This window comes from Chrysemys picta, chromosome 5 (genome assembly GCF_011386835.1).
Source record: "Chrysemys picta bellii isolate R12L10 chromosome 5, ASM1138683v2, whole genome shotgun sequence".
Lineage (NCBI taxonomy): Eukaryota > Metazoa > Chordata > Testudines > Emydidae > Chrysemys > Chrysemys picta.
This window is the reverse complement of record NC_088795.1, coordinates 53756444-53776849: the sequence shown is the minus strand read 5'-3', so window position 1 is coordinate 53776849 and position 20406 is coordinate 53756444. Positions and strand designations below refer to the sequence as shown.

Sequence of the window (20406 nt, the reverse complement as noted above, 5' to 3'; positions counted from 1 at the left end):
AGCGTGCCCCACCTAGGCAGTGCGTGTATCTGACCCAGGTAACAGGGAAAATCCCGACTGTCTTTTCTCTCATGCAGTGCTTCTGACTCTACAGCTAAACCAGATCCCCTCCTGCCTCTCTTCTTTTTGGCTTTATCATCACTTATTTAATTGCAGGAGCCATGTATCCAATGCTGCTGCTGTTAGGTTATTGTTTAGTGAATGATTTGTCAGAGGATAAGCATTTCCCACATCAGTAACAATAAGATAGTAGAGGTGTCAAGGGAGAGAGGGTGAATTTAGGTGACAGGAGCTGTGTGAATTAAAATAATGGTATTGGGGGGAAATGTAATCATCAGGTTTTGTGATTAGGGAGCTATTTTTCACCACATTCCCAAGAGTTCTTATTTCTCTGCCAGGGAAAATGTTATTCCAGTGGAGTCATTGAGGGGTTACTACTTGACAGTTAGCAGAGTGCTGTAGTATTAGAGTAGTATTAAAATAATTTGTCTTTATTTGTAAATACTGTAAAGGTGTCCCTAGTACTTTACTATTTCTGTGATATCTGTAATTGCATAAGATTAGCTAGAAAACAAAATAATGGTATTTGATCTCTTGATACATTCACGTGCAAATTTGCAGACATTCTTGTATTTTGATGAGCTTGCTTTTCTATTAGTACATATTAATTAAAAAAAAAAAACCTAGTCATATATACATATCTGGAAGTAAGGGAGCAGTTTTGCTTTTGAATATCTACTGTATGTCCCTTTTGGGATGTTCTAGATAATGTATGTGTTCTCAAGAGTAACTTTTCATTCATATTATGACTGTATGAGTTCTCTAAATATTTAGTATATTTTGGCCAGTATAAATTACCATCAGCACCGAAAGCTTTACATTACTGGGATCCTCTCACCCTGATAGTATTTATTTAAATGTTATGTAACATATACATTTAATATTTGGATTCAACACTGCCCTACTTATGATGTGTGTGTGTGTGTGTGACATAAAAAAGATAGGCCTTGAAAATTATGAATTTTTCTAGATTAAAAAAATACGTGAATTGGGAGTGTAGAACTCAATTTTATTACCAACTGTTCTTCCCGAATCAATACAAATCTCTGAGTAAGTGAAACTTATTCTTTTAAGGTTTTTTTCCCCCCACTTAATCCGTGTGTGCTGAAACAAAATTTCTCTAAACTAGTCAAAATGCATATTGTGGAGTGCTTGCATTTTTGGTGCTAAGCTCTATGTAGCTTTATTAAATAATTCCATTTTTATTTGGGCCTGGTATGTTGTCCTTGCTTGAAAATTTACAATCTAATGATAAGTGCCTTTGCAGGGTGATTTTTCCAATTGTAGTGACAAGCTCAGGGATATTTGTTCATTCTTCACCCATCAGCATTGTGTGTTGATGAACCTACTCATAGGTGTTGGGACTAGGGTTGCGGGGGAGGGTACAGGGTTTTACAGTTTGGTTCAATGGCTCTCAGCACCCCCACTATACAACTTGTTCCAGCACCCCTGAACCTACCTATTTTCTTCATAAAGAGTGGCTGAAAATGTTTCTCCTTGGCCATGATAAGTTATCAGCAGTCACTCCATATCGGCTGCTGGCATTTCCTTTCATGGAAATTATGGACACGAGTGACAAATCCCCTCAGAAGTCTGCTACTCGTAAACTTGCCAAAGTATTTATCACATATTCTAATCCCATGGATTGCATGATTGCTTCTTACGATTCTTTCCATTATCCTAATAATATACAGTAACTCCTCACTTAACGTTGTAGTTATGTTCCTGAAAAATGCGATGTTAAGCAAAACTATGTTAAGCGAATCCAATTCCCCCTAAAAATTAATGTAAATGAGGGGGTTAGGTTCCAGGGAAATTTTTTTCAGACAAAAGACTCATATACACACACACACACACACACACACACACACACACACACACACACACACACAGTATAAGTTTTAAACAAACAATTTAATACTGGTACACAGTGGTGATGATTGTGAAACTTGGTTGAGGTGGAGGAGTTAGGGGGTGGAGTATTTCCCTTACTGCTAAATGATGATCTGGCAATTGGCTGAGCCCTCAAGGGTTAACTCTCTCACTCTACAAGGCAGCAGGAATGGAGGGAGATATCTGCATTTCCCCTTTAAGTACACTGCCTTGTTAATTAGATCAGCTTGCTGAGACTACAGCTGCTGCAAGCTCCCTCCATCCTGAGCCCTGGTGTGTCCCCCCACTATATGTAAGATGGGGTAAGCAGGGGGAAGGGGGACACCCTGACATTAGCCCCCCTCTTCCTTCCCTCCCCCCGCACAGCAAGCAGGAGTCTCAGGGAGCAGCTCCAAGGCAGAGGGCAGGAGCAGCACATGGCAGTGGGGGGAGGGACAGCTGCAATTGATAGCCTGCTGGGCAGTTGCGGCACAGGGAACTTAGAGGAGCGGGGAGCTGATGGGGGGGACTGCTGATCCACCCTGGTTCAAAGCCCCCACCAGCTAACTGCAATGGGCTGCTTTTCCTGCAAGCAGTAGACAAAGTAGGCGGCTGCCAAAGGACGTTAGAAGGGAGCATTACACAACTTTAAACGAGCATGTTCCCTAATTGATCAACAACGTAACAACGAAACGTTAACCCGGACGACTTTAAGTGAGGAGTTACTGTAGTATCTTTTCAATCAGAGGAACAGTTATTGCAAACATTTGGGGCCTTATTCTCAACTGGTCTACAAAAAAAAAAAAAAAATGCAGCCTGCATGCATATCCAGGATTCTGTGTATATGTACGATTGTGTATGCAGTGTTGTGGGTGGTGATATAACTGTACAGATTTGGAGGTCACTTCTGAAAATGTATTCTTTTGAGTCTATACTTACATCTTTGAATAGGGGTAGGACTGTTCCATTCTTTTGGAGTAAACCAGGCTATCGCATCTTCTCTCGGTGTCCGATAGGCCCACATTATCGGATAGGAAACTGAAGTTCAGAAATAACTCAAAAAAGTTAGATGTTCCCTTTGTTCTGGAGTTTTGATTCTTGAGATGTATTGTATGCCATTAAGTGGACCATGTGAACTCCAGGGTATATAATAAACAGTATATAGTGTATATTGTTCTATGACAAACTGTTCTATACAGTCCCATATATTTGTTGTAAACTGCTGTTCATGTGTGTTTGTGTGTATATGCACCCTGCCTTGAATTGCACGTCACCTGGGAATGTGGTAATGGTAATAAATAACTAAATTTTTCTTTTACTGCTAGCAGTTTTTCACACATGAAATATTATTCTCTCTAGGCTTTTGACTTTTTTTGTTTTTGTTTAGCAAGAAATGTTTTTGTAGCCTTTTCCTTGAGGTGATATGGATACTGCTTGCTGATAGGATCATACCTAAACAAATATGCATTGTATATAGAAATAGCCTTCATAAAATCATTAGTATTAGTAATAATGCTCACAATTTTCAATCAGGAACAAGATCCCAGTGTGATAGGTGCTGTATATCCACTCAGGAAGATGACAGTCTTTACTCCAAATAATTTATAGTATAATTTACTGTTTGCAATCTAGAACCCATCAAGGGGGAAATTAAACTTTTCAAGTGTATATATCTTGAGAGAACTCTTGGCACCACTTCACTTTGTCATATACTTGGGTAAACCTGACTGAAATACTCTTAAAAAATTTGCTTTTAGAGACCTAAATGTCCCCCTATCTAGAGTATAAAACTACTGAAACTACCCGAAGAAAAGCTCTGTGTAAGCTCGGAAGCTTGTCTCTCTTTCCAATAGAAGTTGCTCCAGTAAAAAATATCACCTCACCCACCTTGTCTCCATGGAAACTTTACACAGTCAATAGGGGGACGTATCTTGAAAAATTGATCACATTTGGGAAGTCCCTTAGAAATCCTGTATCAGAGGGGTAGCCGTGTTAGTCTGGATCTGTAAAAAGCAACAAAGAGTCCTGTGGCACCTTAAAGACTAACAGATGTATTGGAGCATAAGCTTTTGTGGGTGAATGCCCACATGCATCTGAAGAAGTGGGCATTCACCCATGAAACCTTGTGCTCCAATACATCTGTTAGTCTTTAAGGTGCCACAGGACTCTTTGCTGGTTTTTAGAAATCCTGGAAATTGTGACTGTAGTACTGTACTCTCAGAACAGTTATCTGCCCCTGTTTAAAGAAACATGCAAGTGGAAGTAGCAGTATGGTACTGCTTAAAGAAATATTTTCTTTCATTCATAATTCTGTTTGCAGTGACACAATACTGAAATTAGGTTGGTTAGATTATCCATTTACATGACCTAAAATATAGTCCATCAGTGGATACAGCATCATGTAACAGTCTGTAAAATTTGAGGTGGTCACTGTGGGAAAACAAATCATTCATACTTAAAGACAACTGAAAATATCGTGTATCTAAGGTTTTCACCATGGTAGAGTTATCTGCATTCTTTGCGCTAAAAAGGAGACACAGTTTATCTCAGAAATGTGTCCTGAAGATGCAAACATTTTTTGTTTTTCTTTCTTGTGATGACTTCTGCTGACCTGTTTCCCCCAGTACTGGCACATGAGGAAGTTTTGCCTCAGGTTTTAAAATGGCAATTGACTTGCAAACTATTTAGAAGAAGAACTTGTTAACACAAGAAAGTTTCACCAGTATAACTAAAGGTGTGAATGTTAACTATATGCAAACCCCTGTTTGGTACTCATATTTTGGTATGAGTGGCTTTTTTTGGTTTAGCTTGGTACTTATATTGTAAGTTCTTTAGGACAGGGATCACTTTTTTTGTTATATGTTAGCAAAGAGTATGTTTACATTGCAGTTAGACACCCAAGGCTGGCTTGGGTCAGCTGACTCGGGCTCATGGGGCTCGGCCTAAGGGGCTGTGTAATTCATAGATTCTAGGACTGGAATGGACCTCGAGAGGTCATCGAGTCCAGTCGCTTGCCCTCATGGCAGGACCAAATACTGGCTAGACCATCCCTAATAGACATTTATCTAACCTACTCTTAAATATCTCCAGAGATGGAGATTCCACAACTTCCCTAGGCAATTTATTCCAATGTTTAACCACCCTGACAGTTAGGAACTTTTTCCTAATGTCCAACCTAAACCTCCCTTGCTGCAGTTTAAGCCCATTGCTTCTTGCTCTATCCTTAGAGGCTAAGGTGAACAAGTTTTCTCCCTCCTCCTTATAACACCCTTTTCGATACCTGAAAACTGCTATCATGTCCCCTCTCAGTCTTCTCTTTTCCAAACTAAACAAATCCAATTCTTTCAGCCTTCCTTCATAGGTCATGTTCTCAAGACCTTTAATCATTCTTGTTGCTCTTCTCTGGACCCTCTCCAATTTCTCCACATCTTTCTTGAAATGCGGTGCCCAGAACTGGACACAATACTCCAGCTGAGGCCTAACCAGCGCAGAGTAGAGCGGAAGAATGACTTCTCGTGTCTTGCTCACAACACACCTGTTAATACATCCCAGAATCATGTTTGCTTTTTTTTGCAACAGCATCACACTGTTGACTCATGTATCAGGGGGTAGCCGTGTTAGTCTGTATCTACAAAAACAACAAGGAGTCTGGTGGCACCTTAAAGACTAACAGATTTATTTGGGCATAAGCTTTCGTGAGTAAAAACCTCACTTCTTCGGATGCATAGAGTGAAAGTTACAGATGCAGGCATTATATACTGACACATGGAGAGCAGGGAGTTACTTCGCAAGTGGAGAACCAGTGTTGACAGGGCCAATTCAATCAGGGTGGATGTAGTCCACTCCCAATAATAGATGAGGAGGTGTCAATTCCAGGAGAGGAAAAGCTGCTTCTGTAATGAGCCAGCCACTCCCAGTCCCTATTCAAGCCCAGATTAATGGTGTTGAATTTGCAAATGAATTTTAGTTCTGCTGTTTCTCTTTGAAGTCTGTTTCTGAAGTTTTTTTGTTCAATGACAGTGACTTTTAAATCTGTAATAGAATGACCAGATTTAAAGACTTTTAAATCTTAAACTACAGATTTAAAAGTCACTATCATTGAACAAAAAAACTTCAGAAACAGACTTCAAAGAGAAACAGCAGAACTAAAATTCATTTGCAAATTCAACACCATTAATCTGGGCTTGAATAGGGACTGGGAGTGGCTGGCTCATTACAGAAGCAGCTTTTCCTCTCCTGGAATTGACACCTCCTCATCTATTATTGGGAGTGGACTACATCCACCCTGATTGAATTGGCCCTGTCAACACTGGTTCTCCACTTGCGAAGTAACTCCCTGCTCTCCATGTGTCAGTATATAATGCCTGCATCTGTAACTTTCACTCTATGCATCCGAAGAAGTGAGGTTTTTACTCACGAAAGCTTATGCCCAAATAAATCTGTTAGTCTTTAAGGTGCCACCAGACTCCTTGTTGTTACTGTTGACTCATATTTAGCTTGTGGTCCACTATAACCCCTAGATCCCTTTCTGCCGTACTCCTTCCTAGACAGTCTCTTCCCATTCTGTATGTGTGAAACTGATTTTTCCTTCCTAAGTGGAGCACTTTGCATTTGTCTTTGTTAAACTTCATCCTGTTTACCTCAGACCATTTCTCCAATTTGTCCAGATCATTTTGAATTATGACCCTGTCCTCCAAAGCAGTTGCAATCCTTCCCACTTTGGTATCATCTGCAAACTTAATAAGCGTACTTTCTATGCTAATATCTAAGTAGTTAATGAAGATATTGAACAGAGCTTGTCCCAAAACAGATCCCTGCGGAACCCCACTTGTTATGCCTTTCCAGCAGGATTGGGAACCATTAATAACAACTCTCTGAGTACGGTTATCCAGCCAGTTATGCACCCACTTTATAGTAGCCCCATCTAAATTGTATTTGCCTAGTTTATCAATAAGAATATCACATGAGACCGTATCAAATGCCTTACTAAAGTCTAGGTATACCACGTCCACAAGACTCGTTATCCTATCAAACAAAGCTATCAGACTGATTTGACATGATTTGTTCTTTACAGATCCATGCTGGCTATTCCTTATCACCTTACCACCTTCCAAGTGTTTGCAGATGATTTCCTTAATTACTTACTCCATTATCTTCCCTGGCACAGAAGTTAAACTAACTGGTCTGTAGTTTCCTGGGTTGTTTTTATTTCCCTTTTTATAGATGGGCACTATATTTGCCCTTTTCCAGTCTTCTGGAATCTCTCCCGTCTCCCGTGATTTTCCAATTGCAGAGTAGACTTTGCGCTCCGGCTCCAGCTCAAGTCCAAATGTCTACACTGACTGGGGCTCCTGTGAGCTACCACAATAAAAATAATAAAGTATAATAACTAGCTTAAGGTGATTATTTTGGTTTAGTTAAAATTGCTTTTATGCACTCATATACTAAAATCAGAGTGCCCACATAGTTTTTTATACCAGTGTAACTATATTGGTTTAAAAATCAGTTTACATTATACCACTGCAATGTTCGTTTGCAGACAAGCCCTAATAGAAGATATGAGTTGTTTGGTGTTTTTTTTCTTTCAATAAGAGGGGAAAAAATGGACATGGCTTTTGGTAAATTGGGTTTTAATAGCCACTCTGTAAACTCACCCTTTATCTTGAATCACTTCATTAATTTTTCAGGATAAAACTAAAAGCTTATTTTTGTGGTTTAAAAAAAATCAGTGTTTGATTAACATTGTTCGTAATGAAATCATATGGCAAAGAACTTTGTTGTATTATCTTCCTCCATGGTTGTAGGGATCCCCCATATCCCTATGGCATCTTCTGTTTTTCCACACTTCAGATTTCCATTCCTCTCCCAATTTGACAGCAATCAGTTCTCTTGACCTAAGAGATCTTTGGCCAGAACTAGATGGATACAAATTGGCTGTGGTTGGGCAACACAAAGTGCTCCTTCCCTGTGAGGGTCAAGTGTCTGCATGGGATTTTCACCCTTGGGCAGCGAGAGACTGAGAGATGAAGTAGAACTTGGATCTTCCCCATGGTGGCACAGAGCTCAATCCTTGATATAATATTCCTGTGCATGCCTTAGGCATTTATAAATGAAATAACCAGATTTTGGGTGTTTTTTTTTCCTTAAAATGTAGTGCTTAATTTTAACACAACAAATAGATTAAAGAGAAGTCTCCGGATATCCGCTTTCTTCTATAGCAAAGCTTGCCAGATTTATTTTGGAGAGAATATCATAGGGAAATAGTATTGTGCACTTCTAATTGGTAATGGAAACAAATACATTTGTATAAAGTGTACAGGTAGAAAGTCAGGGGTTGTGGTTTCTATGACTGATTTGTGTAAACAAAAAGAGGAGAAGCATATTCCTTTTGCTAAAAATGTGGTAGCTTGATATGAAATGTGGTTGCTTTTTTTTTTTTTTTTTTCTTTTTCTTTTTAAAGTGACCACTTGTTAAAGTATGTTTGGATCCCTAGGCAAGGTAGCAGATTTTGTGTTTATTTTCAAGAGTCATGTCTGTGGTATGAATTGTTTTGTAAATGAAGTATTTATGCTAGCAGCTGGATCACCATGTATGAAAGCGCTCATTGCAAGCTGCGAAGTAATACTGTAAGTCCAGAAAATGTTGCCAAAGATCTTTCTAGTACTTGGTAGACACCAGATAGCTGATTTGCTGGTGTAACATTGTCTATTCTCACCAGATATTTCTTTGTGGTGGGGAATGAGGATTGTCGTTGTTACATTGGACAGGAGGAATGGAAAGAGACTGGTTGACTGGTTCTTGTTGGTGAATGTCAAATTTACGTGACATGAAATGAAAATATCATTGTTACCCTGCACAGTACCATTATGTGGTACTGTTGATGTTATGCCAAGACGTTGTTACCCCAAGTTTGGAGAAGGAATACAGTTTCCTCCCAAGTACAGCTAAAGGATTTCTTGTGGCTGAGGAAAGCATTGTTTACAAACCTTTATTTGTAGATACTTAAAACTTTTTTGAAAAATCACCCTTTAGTCCAACTTGTCATCTCACTCTATGAAAGGTGTTTAATTCTTTTGCAGATTTTGCACCTGCTTTTTTCATTCCTGTTTAGCACTGTTAGGATTTTATATTCAAACTCATTAGGTACATAGTTTTCAATGAAGAACTCATGCTTTATGTAACTTGAAACAAAATAATACAATTACAATTTGTGCAACTAACAAATTGCACATATGTAGGTCACCATTTATATTCTTGAGGCATATGAGTGTGTTCGGAACCTTGATTTTAATCAGCTGTGACCTTTCACACACCCAGACTAATATTCTCTCTTTTGCCATATTCTGTCTTCACTCCCTCCACCCAATCCCTCCCCACTTCTTACTTAAAAGGAAAAAAAAAACTTAGCAGGTCTGTTGGGTTTTCTTCTGGGACCAGATACTTCTAATGTATCATTCATGACTTAATGTCCCCATCAGAGTCTGTTAAACGGAGATACTTGGGGGCTCAGTGGAAAAACCACCAGATCTTCTTACACCCTTTTGATATAATTTTAAAGGCATCTACGATTATTGTGTGCATACACATTCTGGGTTTGGCTACACTGGGGAAACAAGTGGTATTTTAAAATATTAACATTTTTATACATTTTAAAATGCTACTTAACACCTAGCATTGACAAAGACGGTCATATACATAAATTCAGTTTTGTCTTCCTCAGTTTGCAGCCAGACTGCTCCAGTGCTGCTTAGTAGTAGCTTTGCCAAACAGCAGCAGAGTGAAAATAATTAGACTTAAGTCCATTTCGTTTTGGATATTCAGAAGCCTGTGGTCATCGAATAAACTGTTGAGCCATGTCAATTTCATATTATGACCGCTTGGGGGAAAAGGTATGAACAGAGGCAGGCACTGAAAGTATTCATATGGGTAGAAGACTTAAAAACAGAAGGTTGGGGGGGGGGGAGGGATTAGATCTTGTCTACATTAGAAAAAATGTGTTGTTTGGGAGGGGGTGGTTTGGTTTTTGTATAATCTAAGGTAAGAATGTAAATGGATATAGTTAAATCTGTATAACCCCCCCCCCATGTGAACTCTTTTATTCTGGTATTGATATCTTTTTTTTTGGCTTAGTTGATGTTGCTTGGGAAGGGATTCAAGCTAAATGTATAATTACTGCTAAAACGTTCCTTTCTAGGCAAACCCTTAGGCCTTGTCTACAGTGCCACTTCACAGCGCTGCAACTTTCTCGCTCGGGGTGTGAAAAAGTGCTGCAAGTTTCAGCGCTGTAAAGTGGCAGTGTAGATAGTGCACCAGCGCTGGTAGCTACTCCCCTCGTGGAAGCGGGAGAGCTCTCACCCAGCGCTGGTGCTGCGACTACACAGCCACGATAAAGCTCTGCCATGGCAGCGCTTTAACGTTGTTAGTGAAGAAATAGGTTTTGCTAATCTAAGGGTTTCTTCCTCTATAAGGGATTGTGTACGCTGCCCTAGGGTTTGGACTATGGGGTGTGAACAGCCCCATGCACCAAAGTGCTCTGTGGCTGCTGCAGGTGTGAACTGAAAGATTCCTTGTTCCCGTTAACACAGTCCTCTTCAAACAGAATCTTCATATCTATCAGCCACCTAGCCAGTTGCTGAGACACTTCCTCTCCGAGCAGAATGTGGGAATGGCACCCTGGTAGAAATTCCAGCACCTTCCTTGCTTCTCAAAAGTTGTAGGTGGCCGGGGCTGGGTTTCTCCACAGGATGTTGCTTTTAAACCACTCTGTCCACACTATTGTCAGACTAGAATGTTTGGTTTTCCAGCTAGTAGAAGTTTAATAAACTTTTTGAGAATGGCATCAATTTATTAATCTAGTGCAGCGGCTCTCCACCTTTCCAGACTACTGTACCCCTTTCAGGAGTTTGATTTTTCTTGCGTACCCCCAAGTATCACCTCACTTTAAAACTACTTGCTTACAAAATCAGACATAAACATACAAAAGTGTCACAGCACGCTGTTACTGAAAAATTGCTTACTTTCTCATTTTTACCATATAATTATCAAATAAATCATTTGGAATATAAATATTGTACTTACATTTCAGTGAATGTATACAGAGCAGTATAACAAGTCATTGTATCAAATTTTAGTTTGTATTTACTTTGCTAGTGCTTTTGATGTAGCCTGTTGTAAAACTAGGCAAATATCTAGATGAGTTGATGTACCCCCTGGAAGTCCTCTGCATACACCCAGGGATACATGTACCCTTGGTTGAGAACCACTGATCTAGTGTCATTAATGAAGTCCCTAGAACTACTCACACGAGTAAGGCAAATAAGATTTGATTCATAATATTAATTGTGGAGTTTTGAGTGTTGTTTACACTGGCCTTTGACAGGTATGTCATTGGACCTCTTCCTGTAATAAAAATAAATGAGTGAGTTGATTACCTAATCAACCACGAGGACTGCCTTGCAAAAGTAGGGGAAAATAATGATTCAGTGTAGTGACTAAAGAAAATAAAATTACCTTCTCATACTGAACATCTTGGCTATTTTGTTTTTGTTATTGTTGTGAGTCACTATTTTTACAACCTAGCTAATGATATCCAAGCTTTAGGCCAACTCTTTTCACAACTTATTAAAGCTGTACAAAATTTAATTCTTAGGGCCAGGTCATGGTGTAAATCAGCATAGCTTCATCAAAGATTGCCTCTAGGGGAGACAAAGTAGTTAATTCTTTCTACAGACCTACATGATCCTTAGCCTCTTTGGTAGAGCTTCCTACATCTTTAGCAACTGTACTGGGAGTGTGACAGATGGGGCAATTTCCTGCAATAGCCCTGAAAAGTCTTACTGAATTAAGTTTAAGTATCGTTGGAGTCCATTGTATTGAATGCAAAGGTAATGTATTATTTTTGAGCACTGGGAAGTGTGAACTTCAAAGGACTGTACTGAATAATGGGTCAGACAAGAATAGACTTAGGAAAAACAGTGTCAAGTGGTTTGCTGGTAAAATCTTAGGGGGAGGTGAATGCAAATTCCCACCTCCAGTTATACAGGTACCCAGCCTTTTGAAGCTGTGCCCTAAGGAGGGGCCCCTTTTCTGCTGATTATCTGTTCCTGGAATCTGAAGATCAAAGGCCAAAGCTGTATAAAGGAAAGACGTAGGGCTTGTCTACACTGGCAATTTACGCTGCAACTTTCTCGCTCAGAGTTATGAAAAAATACCCCCCGAGCGCAACAAGTTTTGGCGCTGTAAAGTGCCAGTGTAGACACTGCACCAGTGCTGGTAGCTACGCCCCTCGTGGAGGTGGGTTTTTTAGAGTGCTGGGAGAGCTCTCTCCTAGCACTTTGCCATGACCACACAAGCCATGTTAAAGCGCTGCCAGTGAAGACTAGCCCGAACACATTCCTGAGGGATGCTTGTACTGAGATAAAGCTGTTATGAACTTGTCACCACAGAATAACCCCTTTGTGGGGTTTGATGTATTGTTCGCTGACCAGAGCCCTTGTTGGAGTTGGGTGGGTGATCTCTGGTAGTCTTATTAATATGCATGTAGGTTCTTTTACTGTTTTTAATGTTTTCTCTCTAATGCTTTCAGCTTAATAAATGTGCTTGCTTAGAGCTATGTGGTAACTTGAAACTGTGGGCAATTACACTGCTTATACTCTCTGAAGAGAAAGCAAAACACTGAAGTTGGCCTGTCTAGGCATTCTGGTTCACTGCTACAGCGAAGGCATGGAATTGTGCAGCCTGAAAAAACCCAATCAGAGGGAGCGAGATGTGAATCTCTGCCCAAGAGAGGTGATGTCTGGGGGGGGAGCCAGAAGACTAAAAGTGGGTGCCCTTGCTGGACCATGGAGGGGGAAATACAGGTGCAGTTGTCCTGAACTTTGACAGGGTATTTGATTACTATTTACAGAAGTACCCATTATGGGCTCACGATGTATAGTGGAAAAGGAAGGGGACCATCAACACACTTCACGTATTGGGAGGCCATTGAATAGTACGTCTTTTATTTAGTGTTTAAAACATCACACTGAAAAGTAATACGAATGTTTTGAAAAATTACTAATAAGTGACCTGATTTTGCCTGCTCTCCTAGGGCCAGTTTGGGACACTTCTCCTCCCTCCCCATAGAAGCGAGTGGTTCTGTGAGTAGGTCTGCTGAAGTCAGTGGGACTGCTTGTTTGAGTAGCTGCTCACCAATGTGACGGGGGGAGGAGGGAAGCGTCACAATCTGGCTAAATCTTTGTTCTGTTGGAATTTAGTTGATACAACGTATAGTGCTGGACTTGCTCTTATGTCTTAAAGATTTACATGCTAAACTGCAATAGAAAAAAATAAATCTCTGACTGAAGATGACCTGAGGATTGTACGCTATGGTTATAATTCTTCATAGAGTGACACTGTCTTTTTTTAATAATATAATTGATGGAAATTTTGAAAATAAATACTAAGAGAAAAATGTGAGTTATTTTTATTTTGGTAGGCCACGTGTAAACTTATGCGAATTAAGAAGAGCTCTGCATAGTCCTGAAATGAATCCTCTGCAGGAGTAACTGTGGCAGTTTACCAGGGTGGCTCAGCAAAGGTCATAGTGAACATATTCGGTGAGAAATCAGTCATGGCAGCTCTGTATGTCTTCAATAAGAGTCAGTTTTCTTAGTGCAGGTTGCCTATTATACTGAATGTCGTGGGAGTAATGGATCATTGGGATTGAATGGAAAATTCCAAAAAAATCACTGAGTTAAAACTTTCAAGTTGAACTGGAAGTTTCACAGTCTGCTGTTGTCCTCAGCTTTTTGACAAATAGCTTGTGTAATAGGCAGCTGTTGCTGTATCGTGCAATGACGTTAAGGTTGAAGGGTTACTGTACTTCATCATCCAGGTGACAGTGTCTAACCTGTTTTAGATAACAACAACAAAAGTTGCCATATCGTCCAAGTCCCTGATCTTGCAGTCAGACCTTCCTTCTACCCCACAAGAAGCCCTCGTTGTCTAAGGGGCTCTGTGCAAGTACAAGTGTCCACTCATATGGATGTGGTTGCTCTCTAACGGGGCAGGGGCCAGAAGATTGTGTGTGCCTGTGTGTGCATCTTCAAATATAAAGTTTTCATAAAACCAAACAAATGGAGGATTACTCTATAGGACTGTATTAAAAACTTGCCTAGATGGAATATAATTGTTTACTCGTGGGAAATCTAAATATGCTTTCAGTTAAAACACCAATTGCTGCACCGAAATCTGCAGATGCTATTTTTACTGAAAACTATAATTACTGAATATACTTAAAGAAAGGAAAAAAAATGGGGAGTAGAAACATTGTCCATGGCAAACATTTAAAGATGACTGTGGCGTGTTGTCAAGAGCATAAAGTAAACTGAAAAAAGAGAAACTTGTTTTTTCTCTAGTAACTTTCATGTGTAGTTATTTTAGAAGTTACTTTTAACAATAGTAGGTTAAAATATTCAGGAGAGAGTGTGTGTGGTTTTATATGCTTATTTGGAAGTTGATAATATCCTGTACTGCTAAGTAGGGCTCTGACCCACAACTGGCTCCAGGCAGACTGACAACAATAATGAAGGGGGTTTCGTGCAAGTTCAGTCTGCCTACACAGAGTAATTTTCAGAATCTGTGTAGTATTTCAGGCTCTGATCCTGTAAACACCTGTCTCTAATGGGATTACTTCTGTGCATTAAACTACTCACCTGTGTGAGTGCTTACAGGATCAGGGCCCTCATTTTAATTACTATGGGGCTGAGCCTAAAAACCCTTTCTCACTTGAGTAATTCTTGCTCACAACAAGAACTAGTCATATGAATAAGGGCTAATAGGTGTTTAGTACTGTGAAACTTGAAATCTCTTTATTTTGTTGTAAGGTTGCTGTTAACATACAACATTCTGAAATACTGTAAAAAAAAGTCCAAACAGTAGTCATGTTTGTCCATAATTTTTCATGGATATAAAAATGGCTGTGTAATTCAAGGGTTAACTCGTGCAAGAGGATGTAACCATGATTTGGGTAATACATTATTTTGGGTAAATTAGGGTTTTAATGTGAATTAAGAAGTATATTTTTAGATTTTTTTTTTTCAATTACATCTTTTTGTTTGATCTCTCAAATCTATTCATTGCTAATATGTAGCAGAATGTACTTGCTCTGTCATGAGTTAATAAACTGGGAGATGGTTAAAATAGACTTTCTTTTTTTTAATAACAATTAATACAATCACTTCTGTTCCAAGGCTCCTCAGAGAAAGAATCAATTTAAACAGCTATTATTTCATTCTACTTGCATCACCTGCCTGCACAAAAGAAACTGACATATGGTGTAAACTAGAGCAGTTCCTTAAGGACAGCCTTCAAGGGTAATTGTAAGATTTGAATAGGCAATATTAATTTGCTTCATAACATATGAATAAAGACATTTATTTTAAAAAAAAACAAATGTCTAAGTAATGTTTCTTGCTATCAAAATACTGTGTTCAGTTTTATAAATAAATAAAGTCATAGCCATAAAATACCTGTTAAGAGTGAAGATATGGAAAAGAAGAGATTCACTGAAATCATCTGGGTTTTTGTGGAGTGTTATGAATATTCCTTCCCCTAGCCTCACCAGCAGTATCATCTCTGCAATCTGTTTCTCCAGTTAAAAAGGATTGGACACCCCTACGCCATAACTTTTATTCTCTTTCCCCCTGTCTCAAACAGCTCAGTGAGAATGAGTTAGGTTGGGGGATATTTTCCTGACTTGACACCGCTGAGCAGGTCGATGAGTTTGTGTTGCCTCCAGTGTCCTCAGCTCTGTGTCCTAGTTTTCAGCTGTGACATACTTGCAGAGGTGGTGGCAGAATCCTTAGGACCACAGTCACATCATATCAGTTTTGGAAGTGCAGCAGCAGGAAAGAAATTGAGAAATTTTTAATTGCATGAAGGTGGGAATTTGCAGCCCAAATCAGGAGTTTTAATGGTGCTGCTCAGGGCCGGCGCAACCCATTAGGCGACCTAGGCGGTTGCCTAGGGCGCTAACATATGGGGGGCGGCGACCGCGGCGGCCGGCTCTTCGGCCACCCTGGTCGTCGTCGGTATTTCAGGGGCGGGACCTTCCGCCGCCTAGGGTGGCAAAAAAAGCTGGCGGCGCTCCTGGTGCTGCTTATCACAGTGAGAGCACACATGGCCTACAAATAACTTATGTGGCTATTGCCCCATGACGTGCATTTTTAATACTGTCTGCAAATGCATGGAGTTGCAAAGCATGAAGAAGCTTGAGTGTAACTCTTGCAACACATTTAATGCAAATACAGAGCAGAAGCACCTTTGCAGTTCACTTTTGTTTGTAGAAAACGTTGCCCTATACCCCAGTCCAGTAAAGCACTTAAACACGTGCTTACCTTTTAAGGTTGTAAGGGACTACGCATATGCCTAAAACTAAGCATGTGCTTAAGTGCTTTACTGGATCAGGGCCTTGTAATGGCAACATTGTTTAATGTAGATGAGTTGCAAGATAATGCACATTTTAAAGGAACAATTTTAAATTATTCTTGCCCATTGGTTTTTGAATGGAGTCTAAACTTATCTAGGAGTATTTGTAGAATGTTTGGGGAAGCCATCTGGTCAACAAACAGTAGTTGTCAAAAAGTCAAATAAGAGGTTAGACTTAAGGTGTGTCAAATGAGGCCAACTTGTCCAGTTAATGTGGAGTATCTCTTGTTTAATGGAGAGTATTTCTTGTTTTCTATTCAGCTTCTATTATAGGTATACATCCTTCTAGCACTGCTTGCCAAAGTTCTGGTAACATATCCAGGTCTGTCTTCAGCATAATTGAGACTCCTTAGACAAAAAGGGTGGCTGATGGACATTAATGCAACGGGAGGAGGAGATTACCTCCCAACCCATCTGGCCCAGGAAGAACTATATAAATGAGTTTGTTTGAAATACATCAAATGAAAGCCTCCTAATTGCTGTGCGTTGACTGTTGGTGGGATAATTCCAAATGTTAATTGGCATTTGGACTTAAAAGCAACTCAAAAGGGAAAACGATCGGTTTGTGCTCTTTGTATCTTTCTGATGTTTAAAGAGAGCCTGAAAGGGTACTTTCTCCCTGTCATAAACATACCGCTAAGGGTAGCATAAAACCCCTCTTTACCCTGTAAAGGGTTAATTCCTCTTTTACATGTAAAGGGTTATGAAGCTCAGATAAGCTGAGGGGCACCTGACCAAAAGGACCAATAAGGGGAGAAGATACTTTCAAATCTGTGGGGAAAGGTTTTTTTGTCTCTCTCTCAGAGCCAGCCAGGAAACAGGGCAGGGGAAAATACATCTCCCTAAGCTATAGCTGAACTAAGCATCTAGTCTTGCAGAATAGTAAGTAATAGCAGAAAAGAAATGCGTTAGATTACCTTTTGTTTTAGCTTGTGAGTTTTCCCTGTGCTAAGAGGGAGGTTTATCCCTGTTTTTGTAACTTTAAAGTTTTGCCTAGAGGGGAAATCCTCTGTGTTTTTGAGTCTTTTGTTATTCTGTAAAGTACTTACCATCCTGATTTTACAGAGGTGCTTCTTTTACCTTTTCTTTAATTAAAATTCTTCTTTTAAGAACCCGATTGATTTTTTTCATTGTTCTTAATATCCAAGGGTTTGGGTCTGTGTTCACCTGTACCAGTTGGTGAGGATATTATTCTCACGCCTCCCAGGAAAGGGGGTGTAGGGACTTGGGGGGATATTTGGGGAAGGTAGGGCTCCAAGTGGCCCTCCCTGAATGTTTGTTTAAATCACTTGGTGGTGGCAGCGATACTAAGGCAAGGAAGGAATTTGTGCCTTGGGGAAGTTTTTTAACCTTAGCTGGTAAAAATAAGTTTAGGGGGCCTTTCATGCGGGTCCCCACATCTGTACCCCAGAGTTCAGAGTGGGGAAGGAACCCTGACAGTCTCAAAAAAGAGGAAGGGTGAAGAAAGGGTTCTTTTCTTTTTTCATATTAGAAATTCCGGATTTGTCTACCAGGAAAGACAGCACAATGGAGAATTAGTATAATTATGATGTCACAAAACTGAAAATGGGCAACTGAAAAAGGGAAGAGAATGTTAGTGCGTTCAAATTTTGGGGCTTATTTTTGTTTTTGTTTTGATTCATGTTTAACTACAGTATCTAATGAATACCTGGAGAAAGGATGCCATTGATAAAGCTACATTACCCTTCTTTGGCTACAATGCAAGAGCGCTCACAATACTACTCTTTGAGACACCCTCTCCTCCCTCCTCAAAACATCTAGCAAAACCAGATGAAATCCAATTTGTGGAGGGTGGGGAAATCTTCCATGTCTTCTTTATACGTAATCAAGAATATAAAAACCATCCCTCCATTTGTTGTTTGTGTTTGCTTTTGTTTTTGTCTTTCCTTTACAGAATATCTTCTAAAAGCCCTGGATTAGAAGATCTTTAGCTACCCTAAGGGCAGGGAGACATCCAGTAGAACTTGATACACAACTGTTAATGTCTCTTCAACGGTTTCCTTGACATGTCCATAGGTTCTTATTTTCCTCTTTGCTGCTGAAAAGAGTTTGACTGTATGGGTATGTCTAATACTGCAATTAGACACTGGCCTGTACTGGCTGATGGGGGCTCATGGGGCTTGGGCTAAGGGATTATTTAATTGCAGTGTAGACGTTCAAGCTCGGGCTGCTGCCTGAGTTCTGGGATCTTCCCACCTTGTAAGGTCCTAGGCCTGAGCCCACCCCTGAACATCTACACCACAGTTAAATAGCCCTAAGTATAGTCATGGCCAAGCTTGTTTTCAACACCCGTTCCAGAGACTGTAGTAGATGACTTGTGCTGGAAATCTTTGGATTATTCTTTTCCTACCTAAAATTCCAAATTTGAACTTTTGTGGGGTGTTCAGTGTATCTTAAGGAAATGCCTAAAGAATGTGAAACTGAGAAGCTACAGCTAAATAAGTTTTAAAATGTGCTTTTTCTTAAAAAAAATTCATTCTTCTTTAGCATGTTTTCTTTTTTAAACTAATATCAACTCCTATGTAAAAGCTGAAATCTATGTTGATTATAGATCTTTTACCTGTTGGCAAAAATGATCTGTCATGTAGTAATTTAATGTGCAACAGATAATCTAGCAGGTCACATTCACCAACAGAATTTCCTGTTCCACAGGTCTCCTAGTGGGTACTCTTGATGTTGTGCTGGACTCCAGTGCTAGGGTAGCACCATACCGAATCCTCTACCAGGCGCCAGACTCCTTGGTTTACTGGACTATTGCCTGTGGTAAGAACAAATACACTGAAACAGAATTATTTTTTTGGTGGTGGGGCATGTGCCATGTAACAAATGGAATGTCACTGCTATCTAAGTGCAGTTATTTTGTGATACTTTATCAATCAACTGGAACTGAAAGTCTGTTGATGGAGGAAGTACTTATGAAATCAGCAAGCCACATAATGTATGTGCATGAAACACTGTTAAATAAATGTGATAATTTTTAAGCATTTTTGATGTTGGATTTTTCAAAATTTAGGACCTACTGCAAAACATTTCCTCTGTCATTAGAGTTTTTGATGAGATTGCTATTTTACTATATAACTACGATTTTCATCAGGAATAACATTTTGTAAACGTAATTCTGAGGCCTGCAGTGTGAAATACAAAGCAGCAAATAAATTGTGAATCTGTTTGACCACACCTGATTATAATAGTAGCATCTGAATATAGAGCACATTGCTATAATTCAGCAATGCCATTACTAATCCTATAATACTGCATACTGGTTACTAGATCACAATTTAAGAGGGAAGTTTGCCATCTGGTGACATGTTCCGGGCTTGTCTACACTTGAAATGCTACAGTGGCACAGCTGCACTGCTGTAGCGCTTCAGTGTAAACACTACATATGCCGACCGGAGGGTTTCTATCATTGGCAAAGGTAATCCACATCTGGGAGAGGCAGTAGGTAGGTTGATGGAAGAATTCTTCAGTTAAGCTAGTGCTGTCTGCACTGGGGGTTAGGTTGGTTTAACTACCTCGCTCAGGATGTGGGTTTTTCACACATCTGACTTATGTCGTTAAGCTGACTTAATTTTCTAGTGTAGACCAGGCCTTAATATGGTAAAAAGTATCCTTAACCATTGCTGCTGATGTTTCCTAAATCAGCCATTGTTTAATGACCACACCTAGAATCTCTTGGCTGTCTCTGAATAGTCTCTATCAAAAACCGAGGCCTTGGCTACACTTGTGAGTTACAGCACATTAAAGGAGCCCCGGGCGCACTAGCTCACTACCCGTCCACACTGGCAAGGTGCGTAGAGCGCTCTGACTCCGCGGCTACAGCAGTGCTGGTACTCCACCTCAGCGAGTGGAATAACGTTTGCTGAGCCCCCGCTGACGCACCGCAGTGCCAGTGTGGACGCCCTGGTCCTATAGTGTGCTCTGATCGGTCTCCAGAAGTGTCCCACAGTGCCTGTGCTAGCCACTCTGGTCATCACTTCGAA

General features: G+C 40.0%; 1 protein-coding gene across 8 annotated transcripts in view; it reads left to right on the top strand.

The window, feature by feature from the left end:
- Nucleotides 1-20406, top strand: part of TBC1D9 (TBC1 domain family member 9) — an 83476-nt gene that overhangs the window by 1517 nt on the left and 61553 nt on the right. For 3 of the 8 annotated variants that reach the window (XM_005284320.5, XM_065597715.1, XM_005284321.5), the window contains exon 2: nt 19076-19186. The exons of 2 other annotated variants lie outside the window; for them this stretch is intronic. In XM_005284320.5, coding sequence (XP_005284377.2) covers nt 19076-19186 — 111 coding nt within the window. Of the gene's footprint in view, nt 1-10988; nt 12722-12839; nt 12924-13351; nt 13531-19075; nt 19187-20406 lie in introns of those variants that run through there. 3 more of the 8 variants (XM_065597713.1, XM_065597712.1, XM_065597714.1) reach the window with 3 other exon arrangements.